At 50.2% G+C, this 26,046-nt stretch overlaps 1 protein-coding gene across 6 annotated transcripts in view; it reads right to left on the bottom strand.

Annotated features, from left to right (window-relative positions):
• The window catches only part of BANP (BTG3 associated nuclear protein), a 128,274-nt gene that overhangs the window by 72,746 nt on the left and 29,482 nt on the right, over positions 1 to 26,046 (bottom strand). For 4 of the 6 annotated variants that reach the window (XM_019803550.2, XM_011229551.3, XM_002913376.4 and 1 more), the window contains exons 3-6: positions 25,418 to 25,509; positions 24,093 to 24,292; positions 7,157 to 7,273; positions 5,326 to 5,501 (exon numbers count right to left, since the gene is read on the bottom strand). In XM_019803550.2, coding sequence (XP_019659109.2) covers positions 5,326 to 5,501; positions 7,157 to 7,273; positions 24,093 to 24,292; positions 25,418 to 25,509 — 585 coding nt within the window. The remainder of the gene's footprint in view (positions 1 to 5,325; positions 5,502 to 7,156; positions 7,274 to 24,092; positions 24,293 to 25,417; positions 25,510 to 26,046) is intronic. The other 2 variants (XM_011229564.3, XM_002913377.4) reach the window with 1 other exon arrangement.

Raw genomic sequence — 26,046 nt, 5'->3', positions numbered from 1 at the left:
GACAACACTCGACCCTCAGATCAACCTAAAAAACCGGATGGCCCACCTTTCTGGGATTAGACACAGTCAGCAGTGTACCCACAGCCCAAACAACTATGCTTATTTGGGAGTGATGTGACATCTGTAAGCTATAAACAGATTGATAATTTGGGGTTTTAAATGGGCAATTCAAGAGGGTTGAGTTACATATAGGATCATAAGGAAAAGGGAAAAAACAAACGGTCTTTGGTACCGGAGCCAAGTCTTTTCCCCGCAACTCTAAGCACATTCCACAGAAACCATATGAGCACATCGCCGACCAAGGGGCAAGGCCACCGACTCAGGCCAGGCTGCCCTACTCAGCACAAGTCATCAGGACCTCAACTGTGACTGCAGCAAGAGGCCAAGGACGTTCTCCCTGGCACGAACAAGTGGGAAGCACGGGGCACAGACAGGGCAACCCTCCACGATGACACGTGCCGCCCCTTCTGGAACTCCATGAGAGGAGCTGGAACTCTGTAACTAGCATTGCCCCGCAGCCCTTCTCCCCTGACCTGCCGCGTTCCTCTGCCCGTCTGTCTTCATTACCTGGGTTTTCACTGGGCACTAACCTGTCTGTAATCCCACTCTTCTCAGGAGCCCATTTATGATCGCCAAGAAAATGATTTTTAATGTTATGACGACAAAGAATTTAGGTTAGGGGCGCCTGGGTGCCTCAGTAGATTAAGTGTCTGCCTTGGGCTCAGGTCATGATCCCAGGACCCTGGGACGGAGCCCTGCATCGGGCTCCCTGCTCAGCGGGGAGTCTGCTTCTCCCTCTGTCTGTGCCTCTGTGCGTATGAGTGTGTGCTCTCTCTCCCCCAAATAAATAAATAATCTTAAAAATAAACTATTAAAAAAATAAGAATTTAAGTGTATGCAGGGGCGCCTGAGTGGCTCAGTAGGTTAAGCATCCGATGCTAGATTCCAGCTCAGGTTTCGATCTGAGGGCCATGAGTTCAAGCCCCGTGTTGGGCTTTGCACTGGGCATGGAGCCTTCTTCAGGGGAGGAAAAAAAACAAAAGTTTATGTAAATAAATTCTCAAGAAATATTTTCGGCTACATTTCCTTCCTTACATATGGAGGCGGAGCATTTTGTTTTGTGAACGCGGCAACTTGTATGAACCCTATTTCATGGCCCCCCGCACCATCACCTTCCCGCTGCTGTGACGGACACCCCTCCCCCCACTAAGTGCTTCTCCCAGACTCGACTTCACCACCCCCGCTGAGCACACTGCAGTGAATCACCGTACACGTCCGTCAGGTTACTGACTGGGCTCTGGAACATTCCTGAGCCCTATTTCTTTTTTTCTTTTTTTTTTCTTTTTTTTTATTTTATTTATTCGACAGAGATAGAGACAGCCAGCGAGAGAGGGAACACAAGCAGGTGGAGTGGGAGAGGAAGAAGCAGGCTCATAGCGGAGGAGCCTGATGTGGGGCTCCATCCCAGATCACCGAGATCACGCCCTGAGCCGAAGGCAGACGCTTAACTGCTGTGCCACCCAGGAGCCCCCTGAGCCCTATTTCTGACAGTGACTCAATTATAACTGAGGTACAGTAAAGCTGAGCACCCAACATCTCACAAATAGGATTACTCAAGTGTTGTAGGAATTATCATCCGCATAAACAGCAGGAATTTAAACTCTTTATAAGAAATCACTACAATCCTTTCATTAATTAACACACCCCATTTTTCTTCCATTTTAGCTGATTGGTTTCTCTGACTCAGCCAGCTTCATCTTTGAATGAGGACACCCCACAGCTCTTCAGTACCTTTCATAGGCAGGAGCAAACTGTGACCAAAAGAACAGGAGGTGAGGGTACTGTCCACTGCCCTCAACAGTTAGCACTCCTCACTCATTCGGAGGAAATCTGCCATGACATACAAAATGGCCTACAAAGAACGTGGGCATAAAGCGATACGACGCCGGGGCCGTGTGGGCGCTGTGGGTAAAGCATTCGATTCTTGGTTTCAGCTCAGGTTGCCGTCTCAGCATCGAGCCCCGCGTTGGGCCCCATGCTCAGCGGGGAGTTGGCTTGAGATTCTCTCACCCTCAGCCCCTCCCCTCCCCCCACAATGTGCTCGCTTGCTTGCTCTCTCTTAAAAAAATAAAAAATTAAAAAAATTAAAAATAAAGATATGGTGCCTTGCAGTAAACATTGGGGCTCTGTATTCATATAAAACAACACATCAATTGATGCAAACCATTTGGAATTCTTAAGAAATAACCATTTTTGAGACCTGTGATTTTTAAAACTGCAGGCACTTAGAGACTTTTCTATGAGCAATCAGTCTCCTTGCAGCTCTACAGCGGCTCTCAGGAGTTCAGTGACCGCACGGGATGCCGTGTTCACAGGGCTTCTGTAATATAAACTAGCTGACCCAACACTCTCCCCAGCGGGGCCAGCTGAGCTAGTCTTGGGGAGGACGTGGCAGGGACGGGGTTCATCCAACTCAGAGAAGGTTTCAACACGTGATGAGACTACAAGTAGACAGTAAATCTGATACAAGAGACACAGGTGGTGAGCTTTCCCCCCAGCATATATGTACGTGCCAGCCACTTGGAGAGCACCCTGTCCACCTCCGTGCCCTCAGGTGCTGACCACGGTGCCGGATGGGGCAGTGCAGCCGGGCCTCCTCACAGAAATCAGACTGCTGGGGGAGACTCTCCCAGGGCAGAGTCAGAAGGCATGCATCACAGCATGCTTTCTCCTAATGCATCGGTCAAGCAGAAGGGTCCTGAGTTATGATCTCTTCTTCAAAGTAAAGTAAAATTCAGTATCCGAAAAATTTCTCTAGTTCGCACCAATCCTTTTTTTTTTTTAAGATTTTATTTATTTATTTGAGAGAGTGAGCACATGAGCAGGGACAGAGGGAAAAGGAGAAGCAGATGCCCTGCTGAGCAGGGAGCCCAACGCAGGGCTCCATCCCAGGACCCCGGGATCATGACCTGAGCCACCCAGGTGCCCCTCGTTTGCCCCACTCCTAACAACAGGCACTGTCCATCAGTCATGTCCAATGGACACAATCTCCTAGAGAGTAACGCTTCCCGCAAAGTGCGTCAGCTCGTCAAGAACTCAGTCTCGGTTAAAAAGAAAATCTGTATTTTTTCTCCCAGATGTTACTAAGCTCAAAGTCTGATCCCTTCTTCTGTGTTCATTTAGCAGCATTCTGCAGTTTCCCCAAATGAAATATTTTTCATATTAATCACATCAAAGCAAGACACTTAAAAGATGAAATATTTTGTTTTTCAGATAACCCGAGAAACTCCCAGAATTATTGAGCGCTACGCTCCTCAGTGGATGCAGTTTAAACTAAACAAACATTAAGCCTTAAGTGGCTGGCCAGACCTGTGTGGATATCGACCCAGAATCCACGTGGACAGACAGACAGGAAGAACAATCAGCTCTCTGCAACTGCTGTGGACGCCACCTCTACCACGGATGCTAAGTACCCGCTAGCTGAGATCTGGGCATCCCTCTTGTCCTCAAATTTAACGTGTAAAGAAACGAAGCGATTCCACTCCCGGGTGACCAAGAGAAATGGAAACACACGTTCTCAACAACACCTGGACAGGCATGGTCATCACAGCTGGAAACTGGAAGCACCCCGAGTATCCACTGACAGATGAACGTGGTCCATCTCCATGATGGAGCCGGACCCGGCCACGGAAGGGGTAAAGCGCTGACACTCTCTCCACAGCCACAGCCACACCCCCACGGGAAGTGCCTGCAACAGGTCATTCCAGAGACAAAAAGTAGACCGTGGCTCCCAGGGACAGTGGGCAGTGACTGTGGTGGGGCTTCTTTCCAGGGTGACAGAATGTTCTAGAATCAGACTGGGTGATGGCTGCACAAGTGTGCGAACGTACTGAACAGCACTGACTTTGGAGTATTTAAATTTGATCTCAGTTTTAAGGAAATCTCTGCTTCTCTCCCACTCCTGCTCAGCCACCCCATCCTGACAACTTATGTCAGACGTGAGCAACACTCTGAGAAAAACACCATTTTCAATGTTTCAGATATGGTGATCGATGTAACAACAAAATCGTTGCTCAGTATATCTACATCATGGTCTTCAGGAATCTACATGGCTCTTTTAGAAAAAATCAACAACTCAGACACAAAACCAGAAAACCTCACAAGTTTACTAGTAAACAAAACCCAGGCTTTCGAAGTCAGTACCACAGCGCTGAACACACCTGTCCCCTTTCTCCCCACGCTATAGAAAGCCGGGTGGGAAGCCTAAGCTGGCCGGCAAAGGCAGGACAAGGGTGCCAGGCAGCAGGGGTCTGCTGCAAGGCACGCGAGGCCCGCCACGTGGAGCAGGGCCAGTCGAGAGCAGACATCCGACCCTGCAGGAGAGGCGGGGGGCCAGGAAGCCCAGGTGTGGGTGAAACAGGCTCACGTCTAGGCGCCGGCCACGCGGCTCCCTCTGCCTCTTGTGGGAGGCGCCTCGGCGCACCCCCCCTCGCTGAGCACCTATGTCTGGTCCTCGGCAGAGACGTGGCGAGGCCCCTGGTCAAAGGCAGTGACCAGCTACTGGCTATGAAAAGCACAACAGCATGCCGTCAGAAGGCCTCCGGAAGCTGACTGATACACATGGACTTGGAAGGTCCCCTGGGCCACAGGGGAGGAAAGCAATGGACATCACACAGCGTGTATGTTCATGCAGAAAAAGTCCGCAGGATTGACAGAGATCTCTGGATGTGAAATTCCATGCTGTTCTCACTTTCTTCATCACTTTTTAAAAACAGTAAACATATACAAATCTTCCTCAACTTAGGATGGGTTTATGTCCCGAGAAACCTATCACAGGTTGAAAAACGTTAAGTCAAAAATTCATGTAGTACCCCTAACCTACGGAGCATCACACGTGAACCCAGCCCACCCCAGACGCGCTCAGAACACCCACGCTCGCCTACAGTTGGGCAAAATCATCTCACACCAACACCGTGTGAGACAGCTCACGGAACGTACTGAGTCCTGTGCTAAAAGCAACACACAGGACGGCTATGTGGGGGGTACAGCAGGGCGGTCAGGGCGGTGGCTTCTGGGGGCCCTGCCCTCATCGCGAGGATCACACTGCACACCGCCAGCCCAGGGAAAAGATCCAAATTCAAAATTCGAAGCACGTTTCAACTAAGCAGGGATCGCTCCGGCACCGTCGTAAAGTGGACAAACCATGAAGTCGAACCATCGTAAGGCGGGGACTGTCTCACTTTCCTAAGAAGCAGAAAAAACAAGACAAAACACAAAACGGTACCTACTGCCACTCAGGCAAAGGAAAGGGCTCTGCAGGCGCACCTTCCGAGTTCAGGGTGATGAGGGTGACGTTGTTGCCGATGTTCTGACTTCCTGACTGTCCGCAGTTGGAAATGGAGTCGCTGGCCTCGGACCCGCTCTCCCCGTCCTCGTTGTGGCTGTCCTCTTGACCCGGCACCTTCACCACAATGGTGTTCTGCCGTCGCCCGGGCACCGCGCTGAGCGGGAGACAAAAACACCAGCCAAGGTTGTGAGAGCGCCACGACCGACAAGCAGAGACTAGCACTAGCAGAGGCACTGCCGTGTTCTTCTTTCCTTATCAGAGAATCTAACTGTGCGTGGAGCAGCGGCTCACAAGGCTTCCCATACCGCTCTCTCTACTAAGATTGACAGCAACTGAATAGCCCCAAACAGTCTGGGGGTGAAAGAAACGGTATGAAATTTAAAAGTTTACAAACATGTTTATATCGCAAAACAAGTAAAATCACAACCCACTGTGACTGAAGGCCTAGAGTGCAGCTCTCTGATCACAGAGGTGAGCCTGTGAAATGTGGACACTTGAACTTTTGAGGCTACATCAAAGGAAAGACTGGGTTAAGAGGAAGTGAGCCTGGAGACTTCCATTGACTCAATCCACTGCACACTGTTAGACCTTCTGGAAGCGATTCAGCTTTGTTAATGGCAGTTATCACTCCCAACTACTCCCGCTGACAAAAACCGCTGAAGTGGGTCTAAAAAGCCAGGCAAGAATTTCCTAGGGATATTCTCACCACTCTAAGGGATCCTGCTGTGGAGCGATAAGATGCTGCCAGAAAGACACAAGCCGCCAGCTCCAAAAGGGCTCAAAACATCTGTCACCCGGAGACGTTCTCCTTGAGTCTCCCATGACTCTCTCAACATCCCTTCACGGGGCCTGGTAGGCACCGAGAAAGGGGAAGACACGCATTTTCCCTGTTTACAGAGACAGAACGCGCTTCCAATCCTGGCTGTGCCGCGGGGAGGGGGCTACAACCTTCTGAACCTGATTCCACAGCACCTGCCCAAGCTGACCTCGCCCCTAACCACTCCAAGTCTGACAGCCGACCCCCAGCCAAGCCCTGCCATAGGCCTCCACTGGCCAGAGCTCCTCGGAAAGCCTTTCCCCCGCCACCCAACATAGCAGGCCGCGGCACAGCGGGGCCCCTCGAAACTGGACAACAGAGGAAGCAGGACACAGCTGGGGGAGGAACACTCAGAAAGGACTGAGAGAAAAGGCAAAACAGAACTCCGTGAACACACTGATGGAAACAACAGGCAAAAGAGCCCTCCCTGGGGCCTGTTCCCAGGAAAAGCTGAGGCCAGGCCACCGGGCAGGGCCGCCCGCAGCAGACCTCACCATCACACTGTGCCGTAATGCACTACGTCTGACCAAGCTTACGCTTACAATGTCTCCAAGCAAAAGGGGGGAGAAAAAAAACCATCACCTTGAAATGCCTTTATCACTTAGCAGACTTAAAAAAGGCTGTCTGTTGACCTGACATGCTGCTACAGAGACAGACAGACAGATAGATGTGAGTATGTGGTGGTCAGGGAGGAGGACATGAGCTCCAGCGGCTGCTGGGAAAACATCAAGCCGTCTCCCCCTAAAGCACGTGAGCAGCGGACGTGGACGTTCCAAGTGCCTCTCCCCTTGCCGTGTCACCTTCTCCAGCTAGCACGTCAGGACGCGGGCCGGCAGCACGGCTCGGCCCTCCCCTACCACAAAGAACCGCGGGCCGCGCGCGCGGGCTCAACCGACCGGCTGTGCCCGGCTCAGAACGTTGACTGGTTCTCGAGGGGACTCATCGCGGTGGCAGTGGCAGTGAAAGGTGGGGTTGGTGTTGTGGCTACTGACTTGCTAATGATATTTTCCAGGGAATCCGGTGCCCTGCTGCTCAAGGGGTCGTCCATCTTGGCTACAATGGCGTTCTGCCGATCATTGTTGAGTATTACTGTAGTCTGGGGGACGACGCTAGGGAACAAAAGAATCACAAAGAAAAAGAAGACCTTAAAACAACAACATTCATTTTAAGAGCACATACGAGTAATTCAATACAGTCAGCTCCCCATGACCTGCTCTAAGGGAGGGGAGGTGGCCCCAAGCAGAAGTCACGTGTAAAGTTAATTTACGGTTCCCACTGGGCAAAGAATAAACTGGAGGTGTTTGTCTTTTTCTTTTTAGGAGACAGTTTACCTTCCCTCACTGCTGGTATTCTCAGTTGAGTTGAGGTAGGAATATTTACACTTTATACAGAAAGCAGAGGTCACAGGGCGTTAGGCAGTTAGTAAGGTTTCTGAAGTCCTATGTCTGCATGGAACACAGCTTCACATTCATACTCATTCCATCCCAAAGAATTCCTACATGACAAACTGAGGCTTTCATAAGCACCACGCTTGTCAACATCATTCCACCATGTTAGCTCTGGAAGGAAAGGGGAAGGATCACACAATGTGTATCGCCTCCGGCTTCTACCAGGGGAGTGCAGGAACCACAACACAGGGCCTCGGCTCTTCGCTTTGAAGGAAAAGGATTATACAACGGAACAGAGCCCCTATCCCCCTGGACAGGCGGCACTGTGCCCGGGACCCTGCGAGAGGCAGTCTGTGTGTCTGAACAAGCAGCAGGCGACAGCTGATCTGAGGGCATGTATTCCTGCACTGCTCGGTCAGTTAGCGTCTGGCCGCTGGTGCCGTGGCCCCAGAAGTCCGAGCATGCTTCGTCAGGAGCTGGTGGGGAAGCACTGCAAATACACAGTAATACGACCTGCGAAGAGGTCATTCTTGAATTTCACAGATTTCACGTAACCAACAGCACATATGAAAGTGTGGCCCAGTGTTACCGCCACACGGCTGTTCAATGCCCTCTCCCAAAATCAGGGACACAAACGGCGCCGTCTCATGCCCAAGGAAATCACAGGACCACGAGGTATTGTTTTTTTTTTTAAATATTAGCATAATCAACCACATTTCATTCAAAAGTATTATTTTTTTCAGTGATTCTGCTTGTCCTTTGCTGATACCTGAAGTAAGCCAGCAAATCCTTACAGCCTATCCACAGGGCAGGCGTCACAGTAACCTAGGTCGTGACTCCCGACTTGGGTCTGCGGGCACACGCAGGCTTTCATGACCCCAGCTTCTTGCGTCAGAACAGGAGATGAGCGGTGTCTGCATTTGCTATTTCCCTGAGGCATATTCCGTGGAGCCCTGCTCTTCCGTGGAGCCCTGCTCTCCTGCAGGGCCCCACACATGCCTCTCCAGCCCTCTCCTTCCACGAGCAACTAACAAGGACAACTTTGCTGGCTAACGACAGTTCCCTGATGGGAATCCACCACGGGCGGCAGCACACGAAAGGTCTCAGACGTCCTCAAGGAAACAGATTAAAATGAATTCATGGCTCCATCTGGCAAAGCTGTTCGACTAAATAGACCTCTTCTCCCTAACAATTCCTGTTAAGGGCAAGGAAATAATGTTCTGAAGCAACCAGCGTCAAGGTAAATGAGTAGCCCTGGGGGTCCCCCACGAGGTCCAGGGGGTTCCTGGACGTGGACAGCTCTCTGCAATGCCATGTCCAAATCCTCAGCTCGCAGAATGTACTCCTTCCTAAAAAGGTTTCCCTTTGAGAGAGCACCCTGGTCAATGTGCTTGTTCCCTCGTTCCCAAAGCCCTTTTCCCATCTGAAAATATAATGAGCTGTCCCTGCAACCACACAGACGTGCGCCGTCCATCCAGGACGTAAGCCCCCAGAACACGGGGCCACCCGGAGACACCAGGCTGAGCGTGAGAAAGCCGAAGCCTCCACTGAGCGCCAAAGCACCCAGTGCGCTGCTCGTTTACCGTTCTTCGCTTTCAACAAAACTGACCAACAACCTAGTTACCTTTTCAGCCCAAAGGTCAACAAAAATCGTCGACGACAGCTTACAAAGACCTCAGACACAGCCTGAGGAGCTAAGAGGCGTCTCTCCTCCCACGGAGTTACTATGTGAACAAAGTTTCCCAGCACTTCCAACTTTAAAAACTACTGCTGGAAGTAGGACCAAGGCTGAACCTTGTCTCACTATAAGTGATAAGTCATAATCATCCACAGATTCAAGAATTTACCAAAACTAAAGCCCTCTCCGTCTCAAGAATGCATTCACGATACTGGATTATTAAGAATTAGTTCTAGGACTAACACATGCATGCTGTAGTGTTCAACTGTCAGAGAACTCAATCCGAAACACCTTTTTTAACACCTGGGGCTCCATGGCTACAAAACAATGTATTTTTCAGCTTCAATTCCTCTCTCTGCTCCTGTTGTGCAGAAGGACATCAGCCGGGTGGACAGGGTAAGCTTCAGGGGAGGGTAAGATGGGAATGAACTTTCCAAAAAGCAAAGGAATAAGGTGAAATTCAACTATGGAAAGCTCCTTCATGGGGTGCTTTCAAACAGACGACGGTATTCAGATTATAATGCAAACACCTGAGAAAGCAAGGAATCAACATTTTAATATGCCAGAAATTATATCCTTTCAACTAATGCATTTATGTCAACCACAAATTGTATAAAAGAATATTTCAGTTTTCAAAAATCAAGGAACATCTATATCAGACTAATAAGAACGGAACAGTCGTCTAAGGGTTAATGTGGGAAAATTGCCACAATCTTTTAAGTGTCTTGCTTGGGCTGAACGAAATTTTCCGAGTATTCCATCACACTAATCTGCAAGCTCAATGAAGCCTTCTGCGGATGTGATTACAAGTCCTAACCGCTGGCCTTAAATTAACCACAAGGGAGATTATCCTGGGTGGACCTCGCCTGAGCAGGTGAGGGGTTGGGGCTTTCTCCCTGGTCTTGGACATGCCAAGGGGCTCGCCAGCTGATCCTGACCTCCCCCTCCTGCCCACCTGCTCTAGACTTCAAACGTGCTTGGCTGCCCCCACATGTATGTAAGCCAACTCTGGTACAAACCCTTTCAGGGTGTACTGTCCCTCTCTCGCTCTGTCACGCTCTCTCTCTCTCGCTCTCTCACACATAAACACACACACACGAATGCAGCCCCTACTGGTTCTGCTTGGAAATAATTATAGAAACAATAAAAGCAGTACACAAAGTCCCGTGTCCCCAGTGGTGACATCCTATAAAGCCTGAAGTCAGTACAGTGTGGAAGGCAGGAAATTCACCCTGGACACTTCTGTGAATGAGACCACAGTCCTTACTCAGATTTCACGGGTTCTGCGTGTGCTTGTGTCTGCGTGCGCGGTTCCGGGTGGATCGACCACACAAGTAAACCTGTGTCCCTGCGCCACTACTGCCACAGAGCAGCCTCACACTGCCCCTTTAGACTCGTCCGCCCTCCCAGCCTCACCCCTGTCCCCCAGCAACCTCTAATTGGCTCTCCACCTGTACGCTTCTTACCCTCAGGCAACATTAAAGACGTGATCGCCTTTGAGACCGGCTTTCTGTGCTCGGCAGACTCCCCAAGGCCAGCTCCCTCTGGTGGCTGCTGAGGACACTGGCACAGCACGGGGCTTTATTTACGGGCGGCCCAGTCTATACTGTAACCCCAGAAAGGCAGCGGGGGATTCACAGGTTTGGCTTATTACAAACAACGCTGCCATGGACATTCATGTAGAGCTTGTGAACATACGTTTTCATTTCTCTGGGCTAAATGCCCAAGAAAGGGACTGCTGGGCCATATGGTACGTCCATGTTTAGCCTTACACAATCCTGCCAGATTTTCCAGAGTGGCTGCCCCATTCTACATCCCCACCAGCAGCACATGAGAGACTTCCCCTTCCCTGATGACTAATGATCGTGTGCTCGTTCACCGTCCATATCTCCCCTTGGGCAACATCTCTATTCGTGTGTCCTGCCCACTTGCTAATGGGGCTGCTTTCCTGCAGGTGATGCGCTATCTGTCACTGTCGGGTGTGCGCTGTGCGAGCCTCCCCACCCCACCAGCAGCCTGCTCCTCCATCGTCCTCACGGGTTCCTCGAGGAGCCTAAGTTCATCATTTTCGTCGTGTCCAACACATCGCTGTTTTCACAGACGCGGCTTTCAGTATCCAGTCTGAGAGGGCTGAGCCAGGCCTTACGTCTCAAAGATCTTCTCCAACAGCTTCATCTGCAGGTCTCACAGCTTTACACCGAAATCCGTGCTCTACTGAAAACCTTTGTTGCAGGGGTGACGTGACCCCAGGCTCCTTCCTCTCATTCTGCCTGCGGACGCCCCGTGCCCTGGCTCCATGTGTTAAAAGGCTGCCCTTCCCCCAATGACCGGTCCTTGCACCTCTGTCAAGGCTCAGCGGGCCTATTTCTAGGCTCTCTGTTAATTTCCACTCATCAATTTCTCTTTCCCTCCCTCATTCTGTTTTTTTAAAAACTATGTGCTCAATTTATTCTTTGGCAACCTTAAATCATTTTCTCTACCCTTACCTATATGTTTGTCGTTTTGCTTTTTAAGTTCCTATTATTTAGATAAAAACCAAACTACTGGGGCACCTGGGAGGCTCAGCTGGTGAAGCGCGTGCCTTCAGCTTGGGTCATCATGACCTCAGGGTCCTGGGATCGAGTCCTGCATCATCGGGCTCCCTGCTCAGTGGGGAGTCTGTTTCTCCTTCTCCCTCTGCCTGCCACACCCCTGCTTGTGCTGTCTGTCAAATAAATAAATAAAATCTTTTTTTTTAAAGATTTTATTTATTTGGTTGAGAGACAGAGAGAGAAAGAGATAGCGAGAGAGAGCATAAGCAGGGAGGAGAGAGAGAAGCCGACTTCCCACCAAGCGGGGAGCCTGACACGGGCTTGATCCGAGGACCCTGAGATCATGACCTGAGCTGGAGGCAGACGTTTGACCGACTGAGCCACCCAGGTACCCCTAAATAAATAAAATCATAATAGGAAAAAAAATTAAGGAAAAGGGGAAAAACTAGACTCATAGACTGTCCTGATTGTTTTAATTCTAAGATTATGCTATTTCAGAAGTGAACATGCATGCCTAGTTCTAGGATTATGCTAATTACCCAAGTTGGATATGCTTACCTAAAAATGGTATCATTCAGAAGTAAAAGATACTCTGACATGGCCCAGTGACCAGGGGGCACAAGAACCACTCCCCCTTGTGGACAGTGGCTGAGTCCAGGGCCCCCAGCAACTCCCCCACGGGCAGTCACAGTGGACAGCACCGCCCCCAGGGCTCCATGTGGAGGCACACACTCACTGCTCGAAGCGCAAGGGGGCTCCGAAGTGCCTTCCCCGTGCAGACCGGCAGCCCTCCGCATAGACAGGCTAATACAGTCACCTGCCCAAGGCCACATGGCCAAGTTAGACTGGAGCCCAGAGGCCTCCAGTGACACTCTAACCAAAACCAATGAAGCAACAGTTCACAACACACTACGCTCTTTGAACATCAGAATTTCCTGGGGAATCTAGGGGCCACCCCCAGAGAGCCCAAGGGTTTTGGGTTTTTTTAACCATTTTCCCAGGGATTCTGCTGGGTGCCCCTGGCTTCCAACAACAACAACAAAATCACACACATACTCAACCCTGTGTGAGAGGCACAAGTCTGCTCTGTTCGCCGCGTCCCCACAGCACGCATCACGTCCGTGACTGGCTTACTGCACGTGGCAGTTATGTGGCAACGCCCTGCACAGGGCTCTCTCTGTCCATCTGCTACCCAGGTGAATGCCCACCACGCAAGCCTGTGTGTTTAACACACGAATGAATTCAACGATAAGCCTCATGACTGAGGTCAGCCCTCCGGCTCCCGCCCCTAGACTCCTCGGTCTCAAGCTGCTGGTCCACATGCTGAAAGAAAAGAGACCAAGACTCACGAGCCAGAAGAGAAATCTAACAAGACGACACCCAAAGGACAGCCTAGGGCACTGTCATCACTGAGGGAGACCTGGAATTCTGTGGGCTTATGAGCCCAGCACAAGCCATGAGGCTGGGTTGATATTAGACCCTCAGTGAACAAGAACCCTTAATATGATTAATCTTTTCACCCTCACAGGGCTGTCGAGGCTCGAAGAATACCACGCGCTTATATGCATGACCTCACGGACAGCAATCCTCACGTGCTACTTTATTCTCCTTGTACTGAGGAGGAGACTGGTGCTTGGAAAGGGTAAGATGCCCAAGGTCTCCCCACTTACGGGTGACAGGGCCCGTATTCAAAACCAAGTGCCTCTCATGCTCTTAGCCACTTGTGAGTCAAGACCAGAAATGTTCTGATGTCAATTACTGCTACCGCTTACCCTTTCAGGGTTGGGTGTTTAAATTGTTTTATTTTGGTGGATTTAAAACAAAACACCTTCAGCTTTCAAAAGAGGTATCACACAAACATTTTCCAAGCGACACTTACGAAGTGGCCTTCAACGTCTCTTCTGTTTCAGGAAGTTGCTTTGTGACCATGTTAGAATTACCTGTACTAGAATTTAAAACATTAACATTTCTGTCCCCTTTGCTCATCATTCACATAGAACGGGACTATGATTTGAATGTATGCCAAGGGGCTCTGTTGAAGTCTATGCAAAAAAATAAATAAATAAATAAATAGATAAATAAATAAATAAATAAATAACCACAAAAATAAAAGACCTAAAAAAAAATCTTGAAAAATGTAGGATTTAAACTACTTTTCACAAGTCGATGTTTTCCACTTTTTATTAGAATAGGAAAACAGAATAGAAGCTGGTTTGAACCAGAGAGCTTGAGGACCCACACCGTGGTCGATGCAGGTGAGGACACAGGGAAGAGGAGGCACAGGGGCGCCCAGGAGAAAGACCACCAACACAAGAGAGGGGCTCAGCATGTGACGTGCAGACAGCCCAATGAGAAACACACGCAGACCTCGGGCCAAGAGAAGACAAAATTACGTCAAGTCAGGTGGACCAGAGTTTTCAACGGTTATCTAAAAGAGCTTGATGTTGAACCTGCGAAAGCTTACAGAACTTGACAGAAACTCTAACTCTGAATTAGCTAAAACCTCATAGAGATTTCAGGAGCATATAACTGGATTCTGAATAGACACGCGCATACACAGACACACCCTGTGCATGTGCAAACACACAAAACTCTGGCTGTGTCCTAACAAAGAGAACCCCTTCAACAAGGACGGCAAGAGAGCTTCACGTCTGGACCAGCTCCATCCAACTGGAATAGCACGCTGATGGGGGTTTGCGGCTGTTGCGAGCTCAGAGGGGACGAGCTGCCATCGACTAGCCTGTCTGCCACGGAAATGGTGGGGCGAGGAAAGGACCTCCATCCCTACCCAAGAATTCCAGTGCCCTGGGCTTACCCTAGCAGAACGCTCCTTCAGCTCACCTGCAGAATGGGGCACCCTGTAAAGTCAGGTTTATATGAGCAGCGTGGGTGGTCCTTCCTTGGTTCCAGTTCCTAGTGACCAAGGAGAATGTCCACCAGCACCGTCCATATTCACTCCACACTAGCATTCATCCAGGAAGTAAGATGCCAACTGCCACGGAGTCTGATTAATCATCAACAGTGACATGCCCGTGGACGTTCAGTGAACCAAATTCCACGGCTGGAGTGACACAGATACCTGTCATCAAACCACTACAAGACGGAGAAGAAAGGCCACAACCATGTTCTGTGCTGAAACCTCCCCTTTACACAGGCAGGTGCTAAGAGCACGACCATCCAAGGAGAAACTATTCCAAAGACAAGTTTAAATAACTTAAAACCCCCAAAGGAAACTCGTCTGAATATTCCTTCCCCAAAGAAGTCCTGAGCACTCCTGATGAGAGGCCTGCTCTGGGCATAGAAGAAACGACACCCAGCCCCCCAGAGCGTTCCCAGTCTGTCACTTGTACCCGCCCGAGCCTGGCAGGGACCCTGCTGTCAAGGGTGAAGCAAGACCACAACGTCACACAGCGCTGGCTCAGTTTCAGTGCCTCCCTCGCCCCACCTGTGTGAGGAGGGCAGCCCCGGTGTGGCTTCTGTTCACACACTGATGTCCCGCTCTGTGTTTTGTGGCTGGGGGAGGAGGAGTCCTGCCAGAACACTTGAAAAACATTTGGAAACATTTCTGCCTCCCTCCCACCCACAGAGAAGTCTCACTGTACCATATTCTGCTGACAGCTGATCCTTTTGCAATTCAAAGTAACTATTCATAAAGTTCAGTTGGGTCAATCTCATGTAACACAAATTTTCTAATGAAAAAAATCTCAGTTAACAAAAGAGAGCTGGCAAAAATCTCAAGTAATTCCACTTTCTACTCCTAAGAAAATACATTTGCAGATGCTTCTGAAACCCACAGATAAACACACACATTCTTCCCAGCAGCTTTCACGGCTGTCCTCGTGAAGCTCACACAGGAGCCCGGGTCATCATAACATACACCGTGTGCAGTTAACAGACTTCCCAACACGGAACTGTTCAGCAGTCTTGGACTTCAACGACAGCACAAACGGGGGGAGCAGGAGCAGGGGAGCAACCCTTACACAGTAAAATCAGACAACCCGAGATCCTCAAGTCCAAGAGATAAGGGGGCTAGTGTCCACCATGAACCCATGCCCCTCCGCATAGGGTGGTCCTGCCCTGGGAGCCACAACACAGCCAGGCTCCATTCCCAGGTCCTCTCGAAAGCAAAGACAGCCCTGGACAAGTGCTCACGGATGAGATGTAAACAGGAGAGAGGCTGTGTTTTTAGAAACAGAATGCACCAGCCTGCAACTGTCATCCCACAGGGTCAGAGGATTCTTTATCGCACCAGCTCATGCCCCCAACAAAGACACCAACAACTCAAATAAAACCCTCACTGAAATTTGTTTTCCAGGTTTAGTTCTATTCCTTGAAGGTTAAATATTAAAGTCATAAAAACCAGGATCCAAAAAAAATACTCTTAGGGATAAGAATTAATTAGCATTAAAAATTCATTTCCAAAAAAAAGAAAATTATCTCCAATATCTAATGGGATGAGCAAAACACAGAATAAAACGAACTCCCCCAAAATAACCAAGTGCCACAGAGAAAGGGGGATAATGTAATGCAACAAGCTTCAAACACCAGGGGCTCCAGAGAGAAGATTCTGGAGCAGACAGGCTCTGGATGGGTCGGGTTCTAACCCTGTTCCCCTCCCACAGAAGTCACGCTGCCACGAAAGCCTCTGAACGCTGCATGCTAACTCCCACATCAGAAGAGCACATGGGTTGGGAGTGTGTATTCTCGCTGCTTCTTCGCGAGGAGCTATAGACATGACCACCAAGGAAACGCTGGACGGCAGGAGGAACCCCAGGTGGAGCAGGTGCTCTGTCACTGTGCCGGGAGCAGGGCTGCAGGCGACTCACAGCAGTGACACACGACACCCAGACCCTGGTCTCTATGGCCATCTTGCAATAGAGAAAGGTGGACTCGAGCACTGGTGCAGGGAGCACCCCGTGGTGCCAGGAAGGAAGGAAGTGCTCCAAACAAACCAAACCCTGAAATGACAGGGGGGCGGGGGGTGCAGACAGGGGTGTCTGTGTGTCAGAGGACAAAGGAGCCACCTGACATCATTCCCAGTGGCCAAAGCAGGAACATCTGCACAACAAAATACAAGAGGACTGGATTGTAAAATGAAGTATACAATACTGATTACGAGTCCACACTGATGAGTGACTGACTGAATCAGCAACAGGGGGGAGACAAGTGTCCCGTGCGGAAGGGCAGCAGGACACCCAGGAGGTGGAGCATGACTCCTCACTCTGGGATCAGTGAGGCCCTTCCCCGAGCACAGGATGGAAGGGGCGGGGGTGGAACTGCCAGGGGAGAAATCTGATGGACGGGCGGACGTGACCTCAGCCCCATGACCCAAGGCAACACGGACAGAGATAAGTCCAGCCGCAGCACACACGCCCTTGATAAGATGGAATGAAAGTGGCACTTCACCTCTGAGGTCTGCCTCTCAAAATCCCGCAATCCCAGTCTAATCATGAGAAAAGCATCAGACAAATCCCAACTGAGGGACATTCTACAAACACCTGACCAGCACTCCTCAAAAAGTTGTAGAAACAAGGAAAGTCTGTGAGACTATCAGGGACCAGAGAAGCCTGGGGACACACAGCATCCTGTGGGCCTCCAGATGACACGAGGACACGTGTTTATGTGAGGAGATTCTAGAATGTAGATGAAAAAAAATCCCTTGAGAATACAAGTTACACTGACTCAAGAAGTTCCACACTTACTAATAAGGAAATTGAATTCATAATCCACTGGCAAATTAGATCAAGTATTTAGGGAAAAAATGAAACTAGTCCTATAGAAACATTTTCAGGAGCACCTGGGTGGTTCAGTCGACTCCTGGTTTCAGCTCAAGTCGTGACCTCAGGGTCGGGCTCCTCACTGGGTGTGGAGCCTGCTTGGGATTCTCTCTTCCCCCTCCCTCTGCCCCTCCCACCACCGCTGGCAACAAAGACAGTTCAAGAAAGAAAACAGACCAACATCCCCTGTGAAGAGAGATGCAGAAACCTATAACCACATATTAGCAAATCAATCCAAAAATACACAGAAAGGGTAATACACTATGATCATCAGGCTGATTGTGTCAGAAATGAGTGTGACTCACTGGAACAACACAATCAAGAAAAACCACACGACAGTCTCAAGGAGATTCAAAAAGAGCACATGAAAATTCAATGCCGGCTCACGATAAAAAAAAGTCCTGTGAAATCAGGAATAGGATTTCTTCAACCTGATAAAGAGCAAAAGATTTACAGCTGACACCACACTTCACGGTGAGACACTGGATGCTTTCACCCAGAGATCAGAAATAAGGTTAAAATACAAAAAGGACACACTGAAATGGGAAAGCCTAGCCACCAGCAAACTAAGAAATGGTAGAGAAATTTGATGAGCAATAAAACGCTCTTTATGTTAAAAAAAAAAAAAAGAAAAAAAAGACCACATACACTTCACTTTCTTTTAAATTCTACACAAAAGCTACTAAAACAAGTGAATTTAGAAATAATGCAGGATAAAGGTCAATAAACAAAAATCTACTTTACTATACGCCTACACACTACCAATGAACAACTGGAAATTGGAATTTCAAACACAATACCATTAACAATGGCATCTAAAAATATGGCATAGAGAAAATTTTAACAGAACAGGAGAAAGAGCTGCACACTGAGAACTAGAAATTAAAGACCTGCATAAGGGAGAAGACCCCATGGTGTTAAGATGGCAATTCTCTCCAAATGGATCTACAGATCCCATCAATGAGCTGAGAGCGTTATTCCAACACTAGAGAAGTACTCCAAATTGTAAGAATGGGCACGATCTATTCAAACGTTTGGCTACATGTTTTTTACCTGCTTTGGTTATCAGACTGTATCTGAGTCATCGGATTATGTTCAAGATTCCCGAAATCCTACGTGCATAAGCCGTACGTTCTCCTTGGCTAGTATTCAGCCCGCCACGGACAGAGTACCACGACTCGGTCGCTGAAAGTGGGCAGCTGTGCGAGGTAGTGTGCATCAGTCACGGAGAGAAATCCTACGTCTACAAAGTAAGTGGAAACATCACAAACTCAAAATTCCTAAACAAGTCCCTCATAGCTGAGTAAAAACCATTTCTTCACGATTCCAACAACCCTACTTGGAGTTTGTCACATTCGAAAGCCCACAAAATGCTACACTCCTGACTGAAAGGTCAATGGCCCAGAGTGGCGCCACTCCAAACACGGACCAGAGCCCGCCACCGCTGCTGGCGCTCCAAGGCCGGAAAAAGAGATGCTCAGAAGGCACCCTCTCTACCAAGAAGCCCCAGGGCTCAACGAACAGCCTTCCCACAAGTATCCATCCACACTTACAACAAAAGGCCCTGTGGGAAACAAAACAAAGACGCTGCAACCACTAGTAGAGGGAACTTTTTTTTTTAAAGATTTTATTTATTTATTTGACAGAGATAGAGACAGCCAGCGAGAGGGGGAACACAAGCAGGGGGAGTGGGAGAGGAAGAAGCAGGCTCCCAGCGGAGGAGCCTGATGTGGGGCTCGAACCCATAACGCCGGGATCACGCCCTGAGCCGAAGGCAGACGCTTAACCGCTGTGCCACCCAGGCGCTCCGAGAGGGAACTTAAATAATCTGTTGACCAAGTATTTCAGTTCTCTATGGATAATCAGCTTCAAGAATAAAACAATTTTCCTCCCCCATATGTCTTCTATGACATAGCTCCCTGAAGGAAAAGATGATTTTTGTAAAGAAATCACTTTTATGTCTGAGTATTATGAAGAGGCCACTGATTTACCACAACTGTATTAAAATTGTAGAAACACACTAAAGCTCTCAAAAAAAAAAAAAGGTTTTAAGTTTTTAAAATAAAAACCTGTTGTAGGGCAATTATATCTCAATAAAAATAAATCATTTGTGCAAAAAAAATAAAAACATATGGCTCTTAAAAGTAAGAAACACAAGCATTTTTCTAATTAGTCAGTACATTCCATTCATGAAAACACACGAACACCCCAGTCTGAGCTGCTCTCTGACTCGCCCAGGAGCCTGGCCTCCAAGACCCCGCCACACAGGCAGGTCCTCTGTCCCCAGATCCGGGCACTGCTCTGCTCGGGCGCAGTCCTGCCAGCCGCCAGCCGCTAGGGCAGCGCCGCACTCCACCGTGTCCGGCTCCTGCGCCCTCTTCGAAGAGCTCTGTGTCTGTCTTCAAAGAAGTGCCACAGAGGGATTTCTGTGCTGATCTATGTAAATGTCCCTGTCTGTCCACCTGACCCCTCCAGTCCGCGTTACCCAACGGAGGCCCCTGGAAGGAGAGCCTGTGGTGCAGGGACCGCCACTGCTCATCCCAGGGTGCCACGGCGGGAAAGCAGCGTCACAGGTACAGCCTCAAGTCGCTACACCCAGAATCAAAATTCAGCAAACCTGAATTTACGGTGCACTTCCCCAAACAGAAGCAGCTACCGGCAGCAACCCCAGCCCGTCCTCCTCTTACCCAAGGAGAACACTGTCACGGGACGAAACCCCTCCAAAGACCTGAGCAAACTATTATTACAATGATGAAACATTAGCATTGCAGGTTAAGATTTTCTTTCTTCTATCGCTTTTTCTTGAATTTATTTAGGAAATCTCATTCAGGTGTAGAATCTGAAAAATCTAGATCCCAAGTGCCTGCTGAGTTTGGCGGCCCTCAGCTGCCTTCCACGCGCTCCGGGGCACAGAGAGAACGAGTACAGAACTCTCTGGGCTGAGAGCCTGGGCCCATCTGGGCCGGCTGTCATTAGACATAACCAACAGGTGAGGGACTCTCAGGAGCGCAGAGGGGCTGAGCTCTGCTCCGTGGGTTCGCGGCTGGCTCTGGGCCACACACAGCCTCTCCAAATGGAAAGGCGAGTGGTTTCAGGGGACGGCTTCTCACCTACCACCCAGAATCCTCATTAACTGAAAAGACCTTTACGGTGCCTCCATCTGTCTGGCCCAGTTACACTCAGACTTCCCCACAAATCAACAACAAAAAAGCAAATGGGCCTAAGGAATCTTAAGTTCTTTTTATAAGCATATGGTTTGCATAGAAAATAATCCAGAACTTATATACTTCTAACTTTTATCTTAAATACCTGAGGCCCAAAATAAACAACTGGTAAAAGTTAAGTTGTTGCTCAGAATGTTAACTAATTTTTAATTTGTTTTGGAGACTTTCCCTTTTCTGTGTTCTACTCACTGCCCACACTTCACACATACAATTTTCAGTTACTTATGTGTTTACAAATTAGTAACTTTCTAATTAAACTATACATTTTTTTCACTGATATACCAGGATTAAATTCTTATCCTTTACTTTTCTGCAAAATTTTGTTAGTGGTTTTCAACCGTTGTCTTACTTCTTTAAAAACCATTTGTACGAGGATGCGTGGGTGGCTCAGTCAGTTCTGCCTTTGGCCGGGGTCCTGGGATCGAGCCCCACATCGGACTCTCTGCTCGGCGGGGAGTCTGCTTCTCCCTCTGCCTCCGCTGTTCCCCCTGCTTGTGTGCTCTCGTGTACGCTCTCTCTCTCTGACAAATAAATAAAATCTTTAAAATCATCTGTATACATACTCTTTAAAACCATGCCCAGGAGAGAATAGAGAAACGACCACCCCTTTTATTACTCTTCCGTCAGTTTCTGTACATAATGGTTTTACTAACAATATTAACAAACTCTGTGCTGAGACACAGTAAATGCATTCTATAACGGCTTGATTTTATGCCACCAGTACAATTCTTTAAAGCCAGAAAACCTAACTGATTTGGATGGACTAGGTCAGACATCTGAGTCAGTATCAGGAAACTTTCCTCTCACTCCACCACTTGTTAATACACACGGAGAAAACCACAGCAGATCTAAACCAGCAGCGGGAAGCATGGGGGGATTTCTGCCCAGGGAAGTGCTGAGGGGGTCTCCCCACTAGCCCTGCAATCACAAAAACGCTGAAAAGAGCCAGAAATGCTGGGGGCTTCCTGCAGCCTGGCAATGCCTTTATCCAAGCAGCCACTCCGTCATCACACAACCCAAAACCTGGAGGAAAGTGGCGTAGCGGTCTGGGGGCACAAGTCCAGAAGAAGTGGCACCACCCTCTCCTCCACCTGCCAGCTTCATTTTTACAACGGTGGGAGATTCCAACGGAGCCATAAGGCAGGCCTAGGTCACCTTCGTCTTGTCCCGGTTTTCAAGATGAGGACAGTTAATACAACTACGTGACCTGGTCCAGGGAGCCCGGCAGCCTGTGGCATGCAGAGGCCTGTGCTCCTAAGAATACGCCCTGCTCTGGACACAGAAGGAGTCCCCAAACCAGCTGCTCACAAGGTGCACTCATCAGGCCTTGAACTGGTGCCGCTGACACCATCGGGACCGTCCCAAGTAATCAACTGTGGGATCCGAAAGGATATTCCCCGACTCACGAAGATCAGCTCTTCCAAACACGGGTCAGAAAGTGACAGACTAAGGAGGGCCATGCTCCGCACAGGCCAGCGTCTGACTTATCGACTGGAAGCAGCACGTCCTTCTCTCCCATCTTACTCCTCAGAGCAGCAGTTCCCGATGGAGGTTCCGGGGGTGGGGGGGGCTTTGAAATGCAGTGGGATATACTGGGTCATCATACTCACGAGACACCACTGGAACCTAGTGGGTAGGGCCAAGAAGACTAAGACATCTCCAGTACGTGAGACAGTCTCATCTAACAAAACGTCTTCCCGCGCCAACTTCACATGTCCCAAGCACTCACTCATATGCGGAAACACATGATTCTAACACCTTTCTGAGCCTAAAATCTTACTCTACACTTACACACAAAATGGTTTTGGATTGTTTTACTCTAACAAACCTCCCAGGAATTCAACTATTGTTCAAGTCTACAAAAAACTACACTTTGCTTTTTTTTGAAACTTCATCAAGAATTGCCCATTATTTTGTAAGATTCCACGACCGACTGGTATGTGAGTTCCCAGTGTGTGTGGACTAGAGCCACAGCCCTCCCAGTCACCGGGACTCGACGTACGAGGCTTGTGCGTCTGGCCTGCTCACTGCCCCCTTATGTATTTCACCCAGCCATTTACAAGCTGAAACACACACTGTATTATTATACCTTCTACCCTTTTATTTCTCCTCAACTTACAATTAAGACATTATACTCATTTTTCCATTATAAACTATATTTTCTAAACATTACATTTTAGGGTAAGAAGGCATCACAGGAAAATTATTCTGAACAAAAGGTGCTGGTTCTGATAGGGCTGAGTGTCCCTGCCTGCAAAGAGCACGCTCAACCAATGTCTGCTGGGAGCAAAGACAGGCTGGGTCTACCAGGACACACGCAAAGACAGGGCAAGAGGCCTGTCTCAGAGCAACAGCATGGACCACCCCCCTTCCCTCAGGGACGGAGATCCAGCATGAGGCCACGCAGCGTTGCCAGCACACGAGGACACTCCAGAGGCCCTGGAGGCACTGTTATTACACCCACACAGCTGGGGTCGTCCATAGCCGCCCCAGACAAGCCAGAACAGGGGCCACCTACAACGTGAAGCCTGTTCGTGAGCAACCCACACCAGGAACCCCTCCTCAATCCCACATTCCCCTGAAGAAGCCCACAAGCCCCTCCTGTGGCTCCTGTGTCTGGGGCATATGGACAGGGCGGAGCCCAGCAGACACGGGCAGCAAGGCCCTCAGCAAACAGGCCTCACGCTCTCGTCAACTACAAAGACAAATCCTGCCACTGCACTAACTGGAACCAGCTGTGGGAAAAGGTAAAGATGCCAACGCTGAGGGACACTGATGCCGGAGCGCGAGCTCCAGCTCATCTCAGGAGCTCCAGCTCATCTCAGGAGCACCAGCGTCTCACAGGGCACCGAGGACGAGCATACGTGACCAGCCCAAACACTTGAGACACCCTCCCTGTCTAAGTAAACCCTTCGTCAAGTTTCAACTCAAAACAGTACATAAACTACCACACACATTGCTAACATTAGACCCTATATATGTTTTTTTAAAAAAGCACAATAAAAACTACTGATATGAAGGGAAAATCAGGTATACTCAAGGAAAATTGATAAACACTCCCTATCTGCACACGGGCCAGACAGAACAGAGAAAAAAGAAAGAGATGCACATCTTCAGAGACCTGCTGGCTCAGTTCCACAGAGAAGATGAGTCCCTGTGGCTCTGTCCCACAGAAACCGTGGGAATGACCTCCATGCGCTCGGGGTTGGGTGTCACATGTGAGGTCTGCGGCTAACTAAACTAGAGCCACCGAGCCGTGTGCAAGGCGACTCAAGCAGCCAGGCCAGGGAGACTGGGGAGCAGGCAGCCCACCCTCCACTGGGTTCTTACCATCGCACTTTGTTGCACGTCTGTGTCGCGCCGAGAGGGGAGCCTGCCACCATGGGGACTTGGATGGGGCTGTGCTGCTTGTTGGTGACCAGGTCCAGTTTTTCTTCTAACGATTTGCAAGTAGCCTCCAGAGCTTGCAGCTTGGCTTCAATGCTATCCAACCGTAAGCAGATTGTCTGGTTAATGGAGTACAGGAATGACTGCAAGTGGAAAAAAGAAACAGCTCAGAAGGGATGCCGTGACTGCAGGGGACAGCTACAAGGACCCCGCTCACGATTTCCTACTTCCAACTGTGTCTATTCCAATAGAATGGGTCCTGCACCTGGGCTCCTTTTTTCCGCGAGAAGCATGTGCAGAGACCAGGCCAAGCGTTCCCACGTAAGCTGGGGTCTCTGCAGCACGCTGTCCCCATATGAGCCCAGTCCATAGAAGAAAACAGCAGCAGTGTGCAGCGTACTGCTCTGGGCACCAGTCAGGCACACACACAAGCAGGCCGGTCCGTCCAGCTGGGGAGGCAGCATACCTAGGCCTCCACGGCCACGCGCTTATGCACTGCAAGCCTGCCACCCAGTGGCCGGCATGGCGCCTCCGGCTGCAGTGCTGTGGGGCTTCGATCCCCAGTCCTGGCATCCTCCTCCCCGAAAGGCTGTGGGCCCTGCAGTGAGCCCACTCTCGGCCAGAAGAGCCCCTCACTTCCCGCAACAACCCCCAGGGGGGCGGAGCCATTGCCACACACCCGCACCTGCGCCCATGAGCACCCTGCACTGATGCCCACAGCCAACCGCGGCCAGGCAACGCTTAGCGACCAGGAATTTGCCTGTCCTCCCCTCTCCCACCCTTGACTTGGGGCGGGGGGCGGAGCGGGCACGGGGACCAGGGAACAGGGAGCGGGCTGCACGGTACACGTGTAGCCCACTGAGCTTCTCAAGAACCAACGAGCGTGTCTAATGGCCAGGCCCACAGTGTGGGGCAGCCACGCGGTGCTCACAGCGGCCCCCTGTCTGAGAGGACTCCTGACCACGCAGCTGAGGCGCACGGAAGGCCGTCTCTGCCTCCTCCGCGAGGACCGCACTGGACGGCAGCGCGTGAGGGACCGGCAGCGCATGGCGCAAGCACACGGGGCGCCGCGGCCACAGCGGAAAGGCGGGAGAGCCCGGCTCTGGGCGCCCAGTGCCACCACGGAGCTCTGGCTGCAGGGAGCAGCTAGCGAGGCCATGTGGGGAGCCCCTCCTGGGCAGGAGGACCGCCCCCTGTGGGGCCCCAGGAGCAATGCAGGGGTGCGGGCAGCCCCGGCAGGACAGCAGGACACGCAGGGAGGCGCTCACCTTGATGGAGGGGTCCTGGCAGTTGATCTCTAGGCGCTGGCGCTTCAGGGCTGGCTCGTCGTCATCCGCCACCACATGGTTCTCCAGCACGACTGCAAACCGACGCAGACACAGCAGGTGTGAGCACCGCGGCCCCTGCCGCCCACCCAGAGGCAGGAACAGCGTCTGTCCTAGCTCTGGCAAACCAGAGACCCCGCATGCCGGCGCCGCACGCCGCTCCCCAAGGGCTCGGTGCAGCTCCCCCACTTGACTTCCAGCTTCACCAAACCCAAGAACAGTAAGGACTTCTCTCAGGTTAAAGGCCTGTCAGTTGGCTACCTCATTTGGAAATCAAACCCCTATGTGCATATGCCGCCTTCCTACACGCAGACACGACCGGTCACACTGAAAGCCTCCCTGCCCAAGGTACTGCTGTGCCCAGCACCTGCAGCGGGCACCAGCGACTCCGCCCACAGTCAGCACCGACCCCCTTCCCTCCATCCCAAGTGCACTACAAACACGACACTAAAGATAAACATACAAACACCAGAACTGTCTGCAATCACATTATCTCCTCAACCACACTTCTCTCCATCCCTGAGCCTTGGCCCCAGACCTAATCAACTTGCAATGGTACACAGAATTGTGGA

This window comes from Ailuropoda melanoleuca, chromosome 12 (assembly GCF_002007445.2).
Source record: "Ailuropoda melanoleuca isolate Jingjing chromosome 12, ASM200744v2, whole genome shotgun sequence".
In the NCBI taxonomy this organism is placed as follows: Eukaryota; Metazoa; Chordata; class Mammalia; order Carnivora; family Ursidae; genus Ailuropoda; species Ailuropoda melanoleuca.
This window is presented reverse-complemented; position numbering and strand designations above follow the sequence as displayed.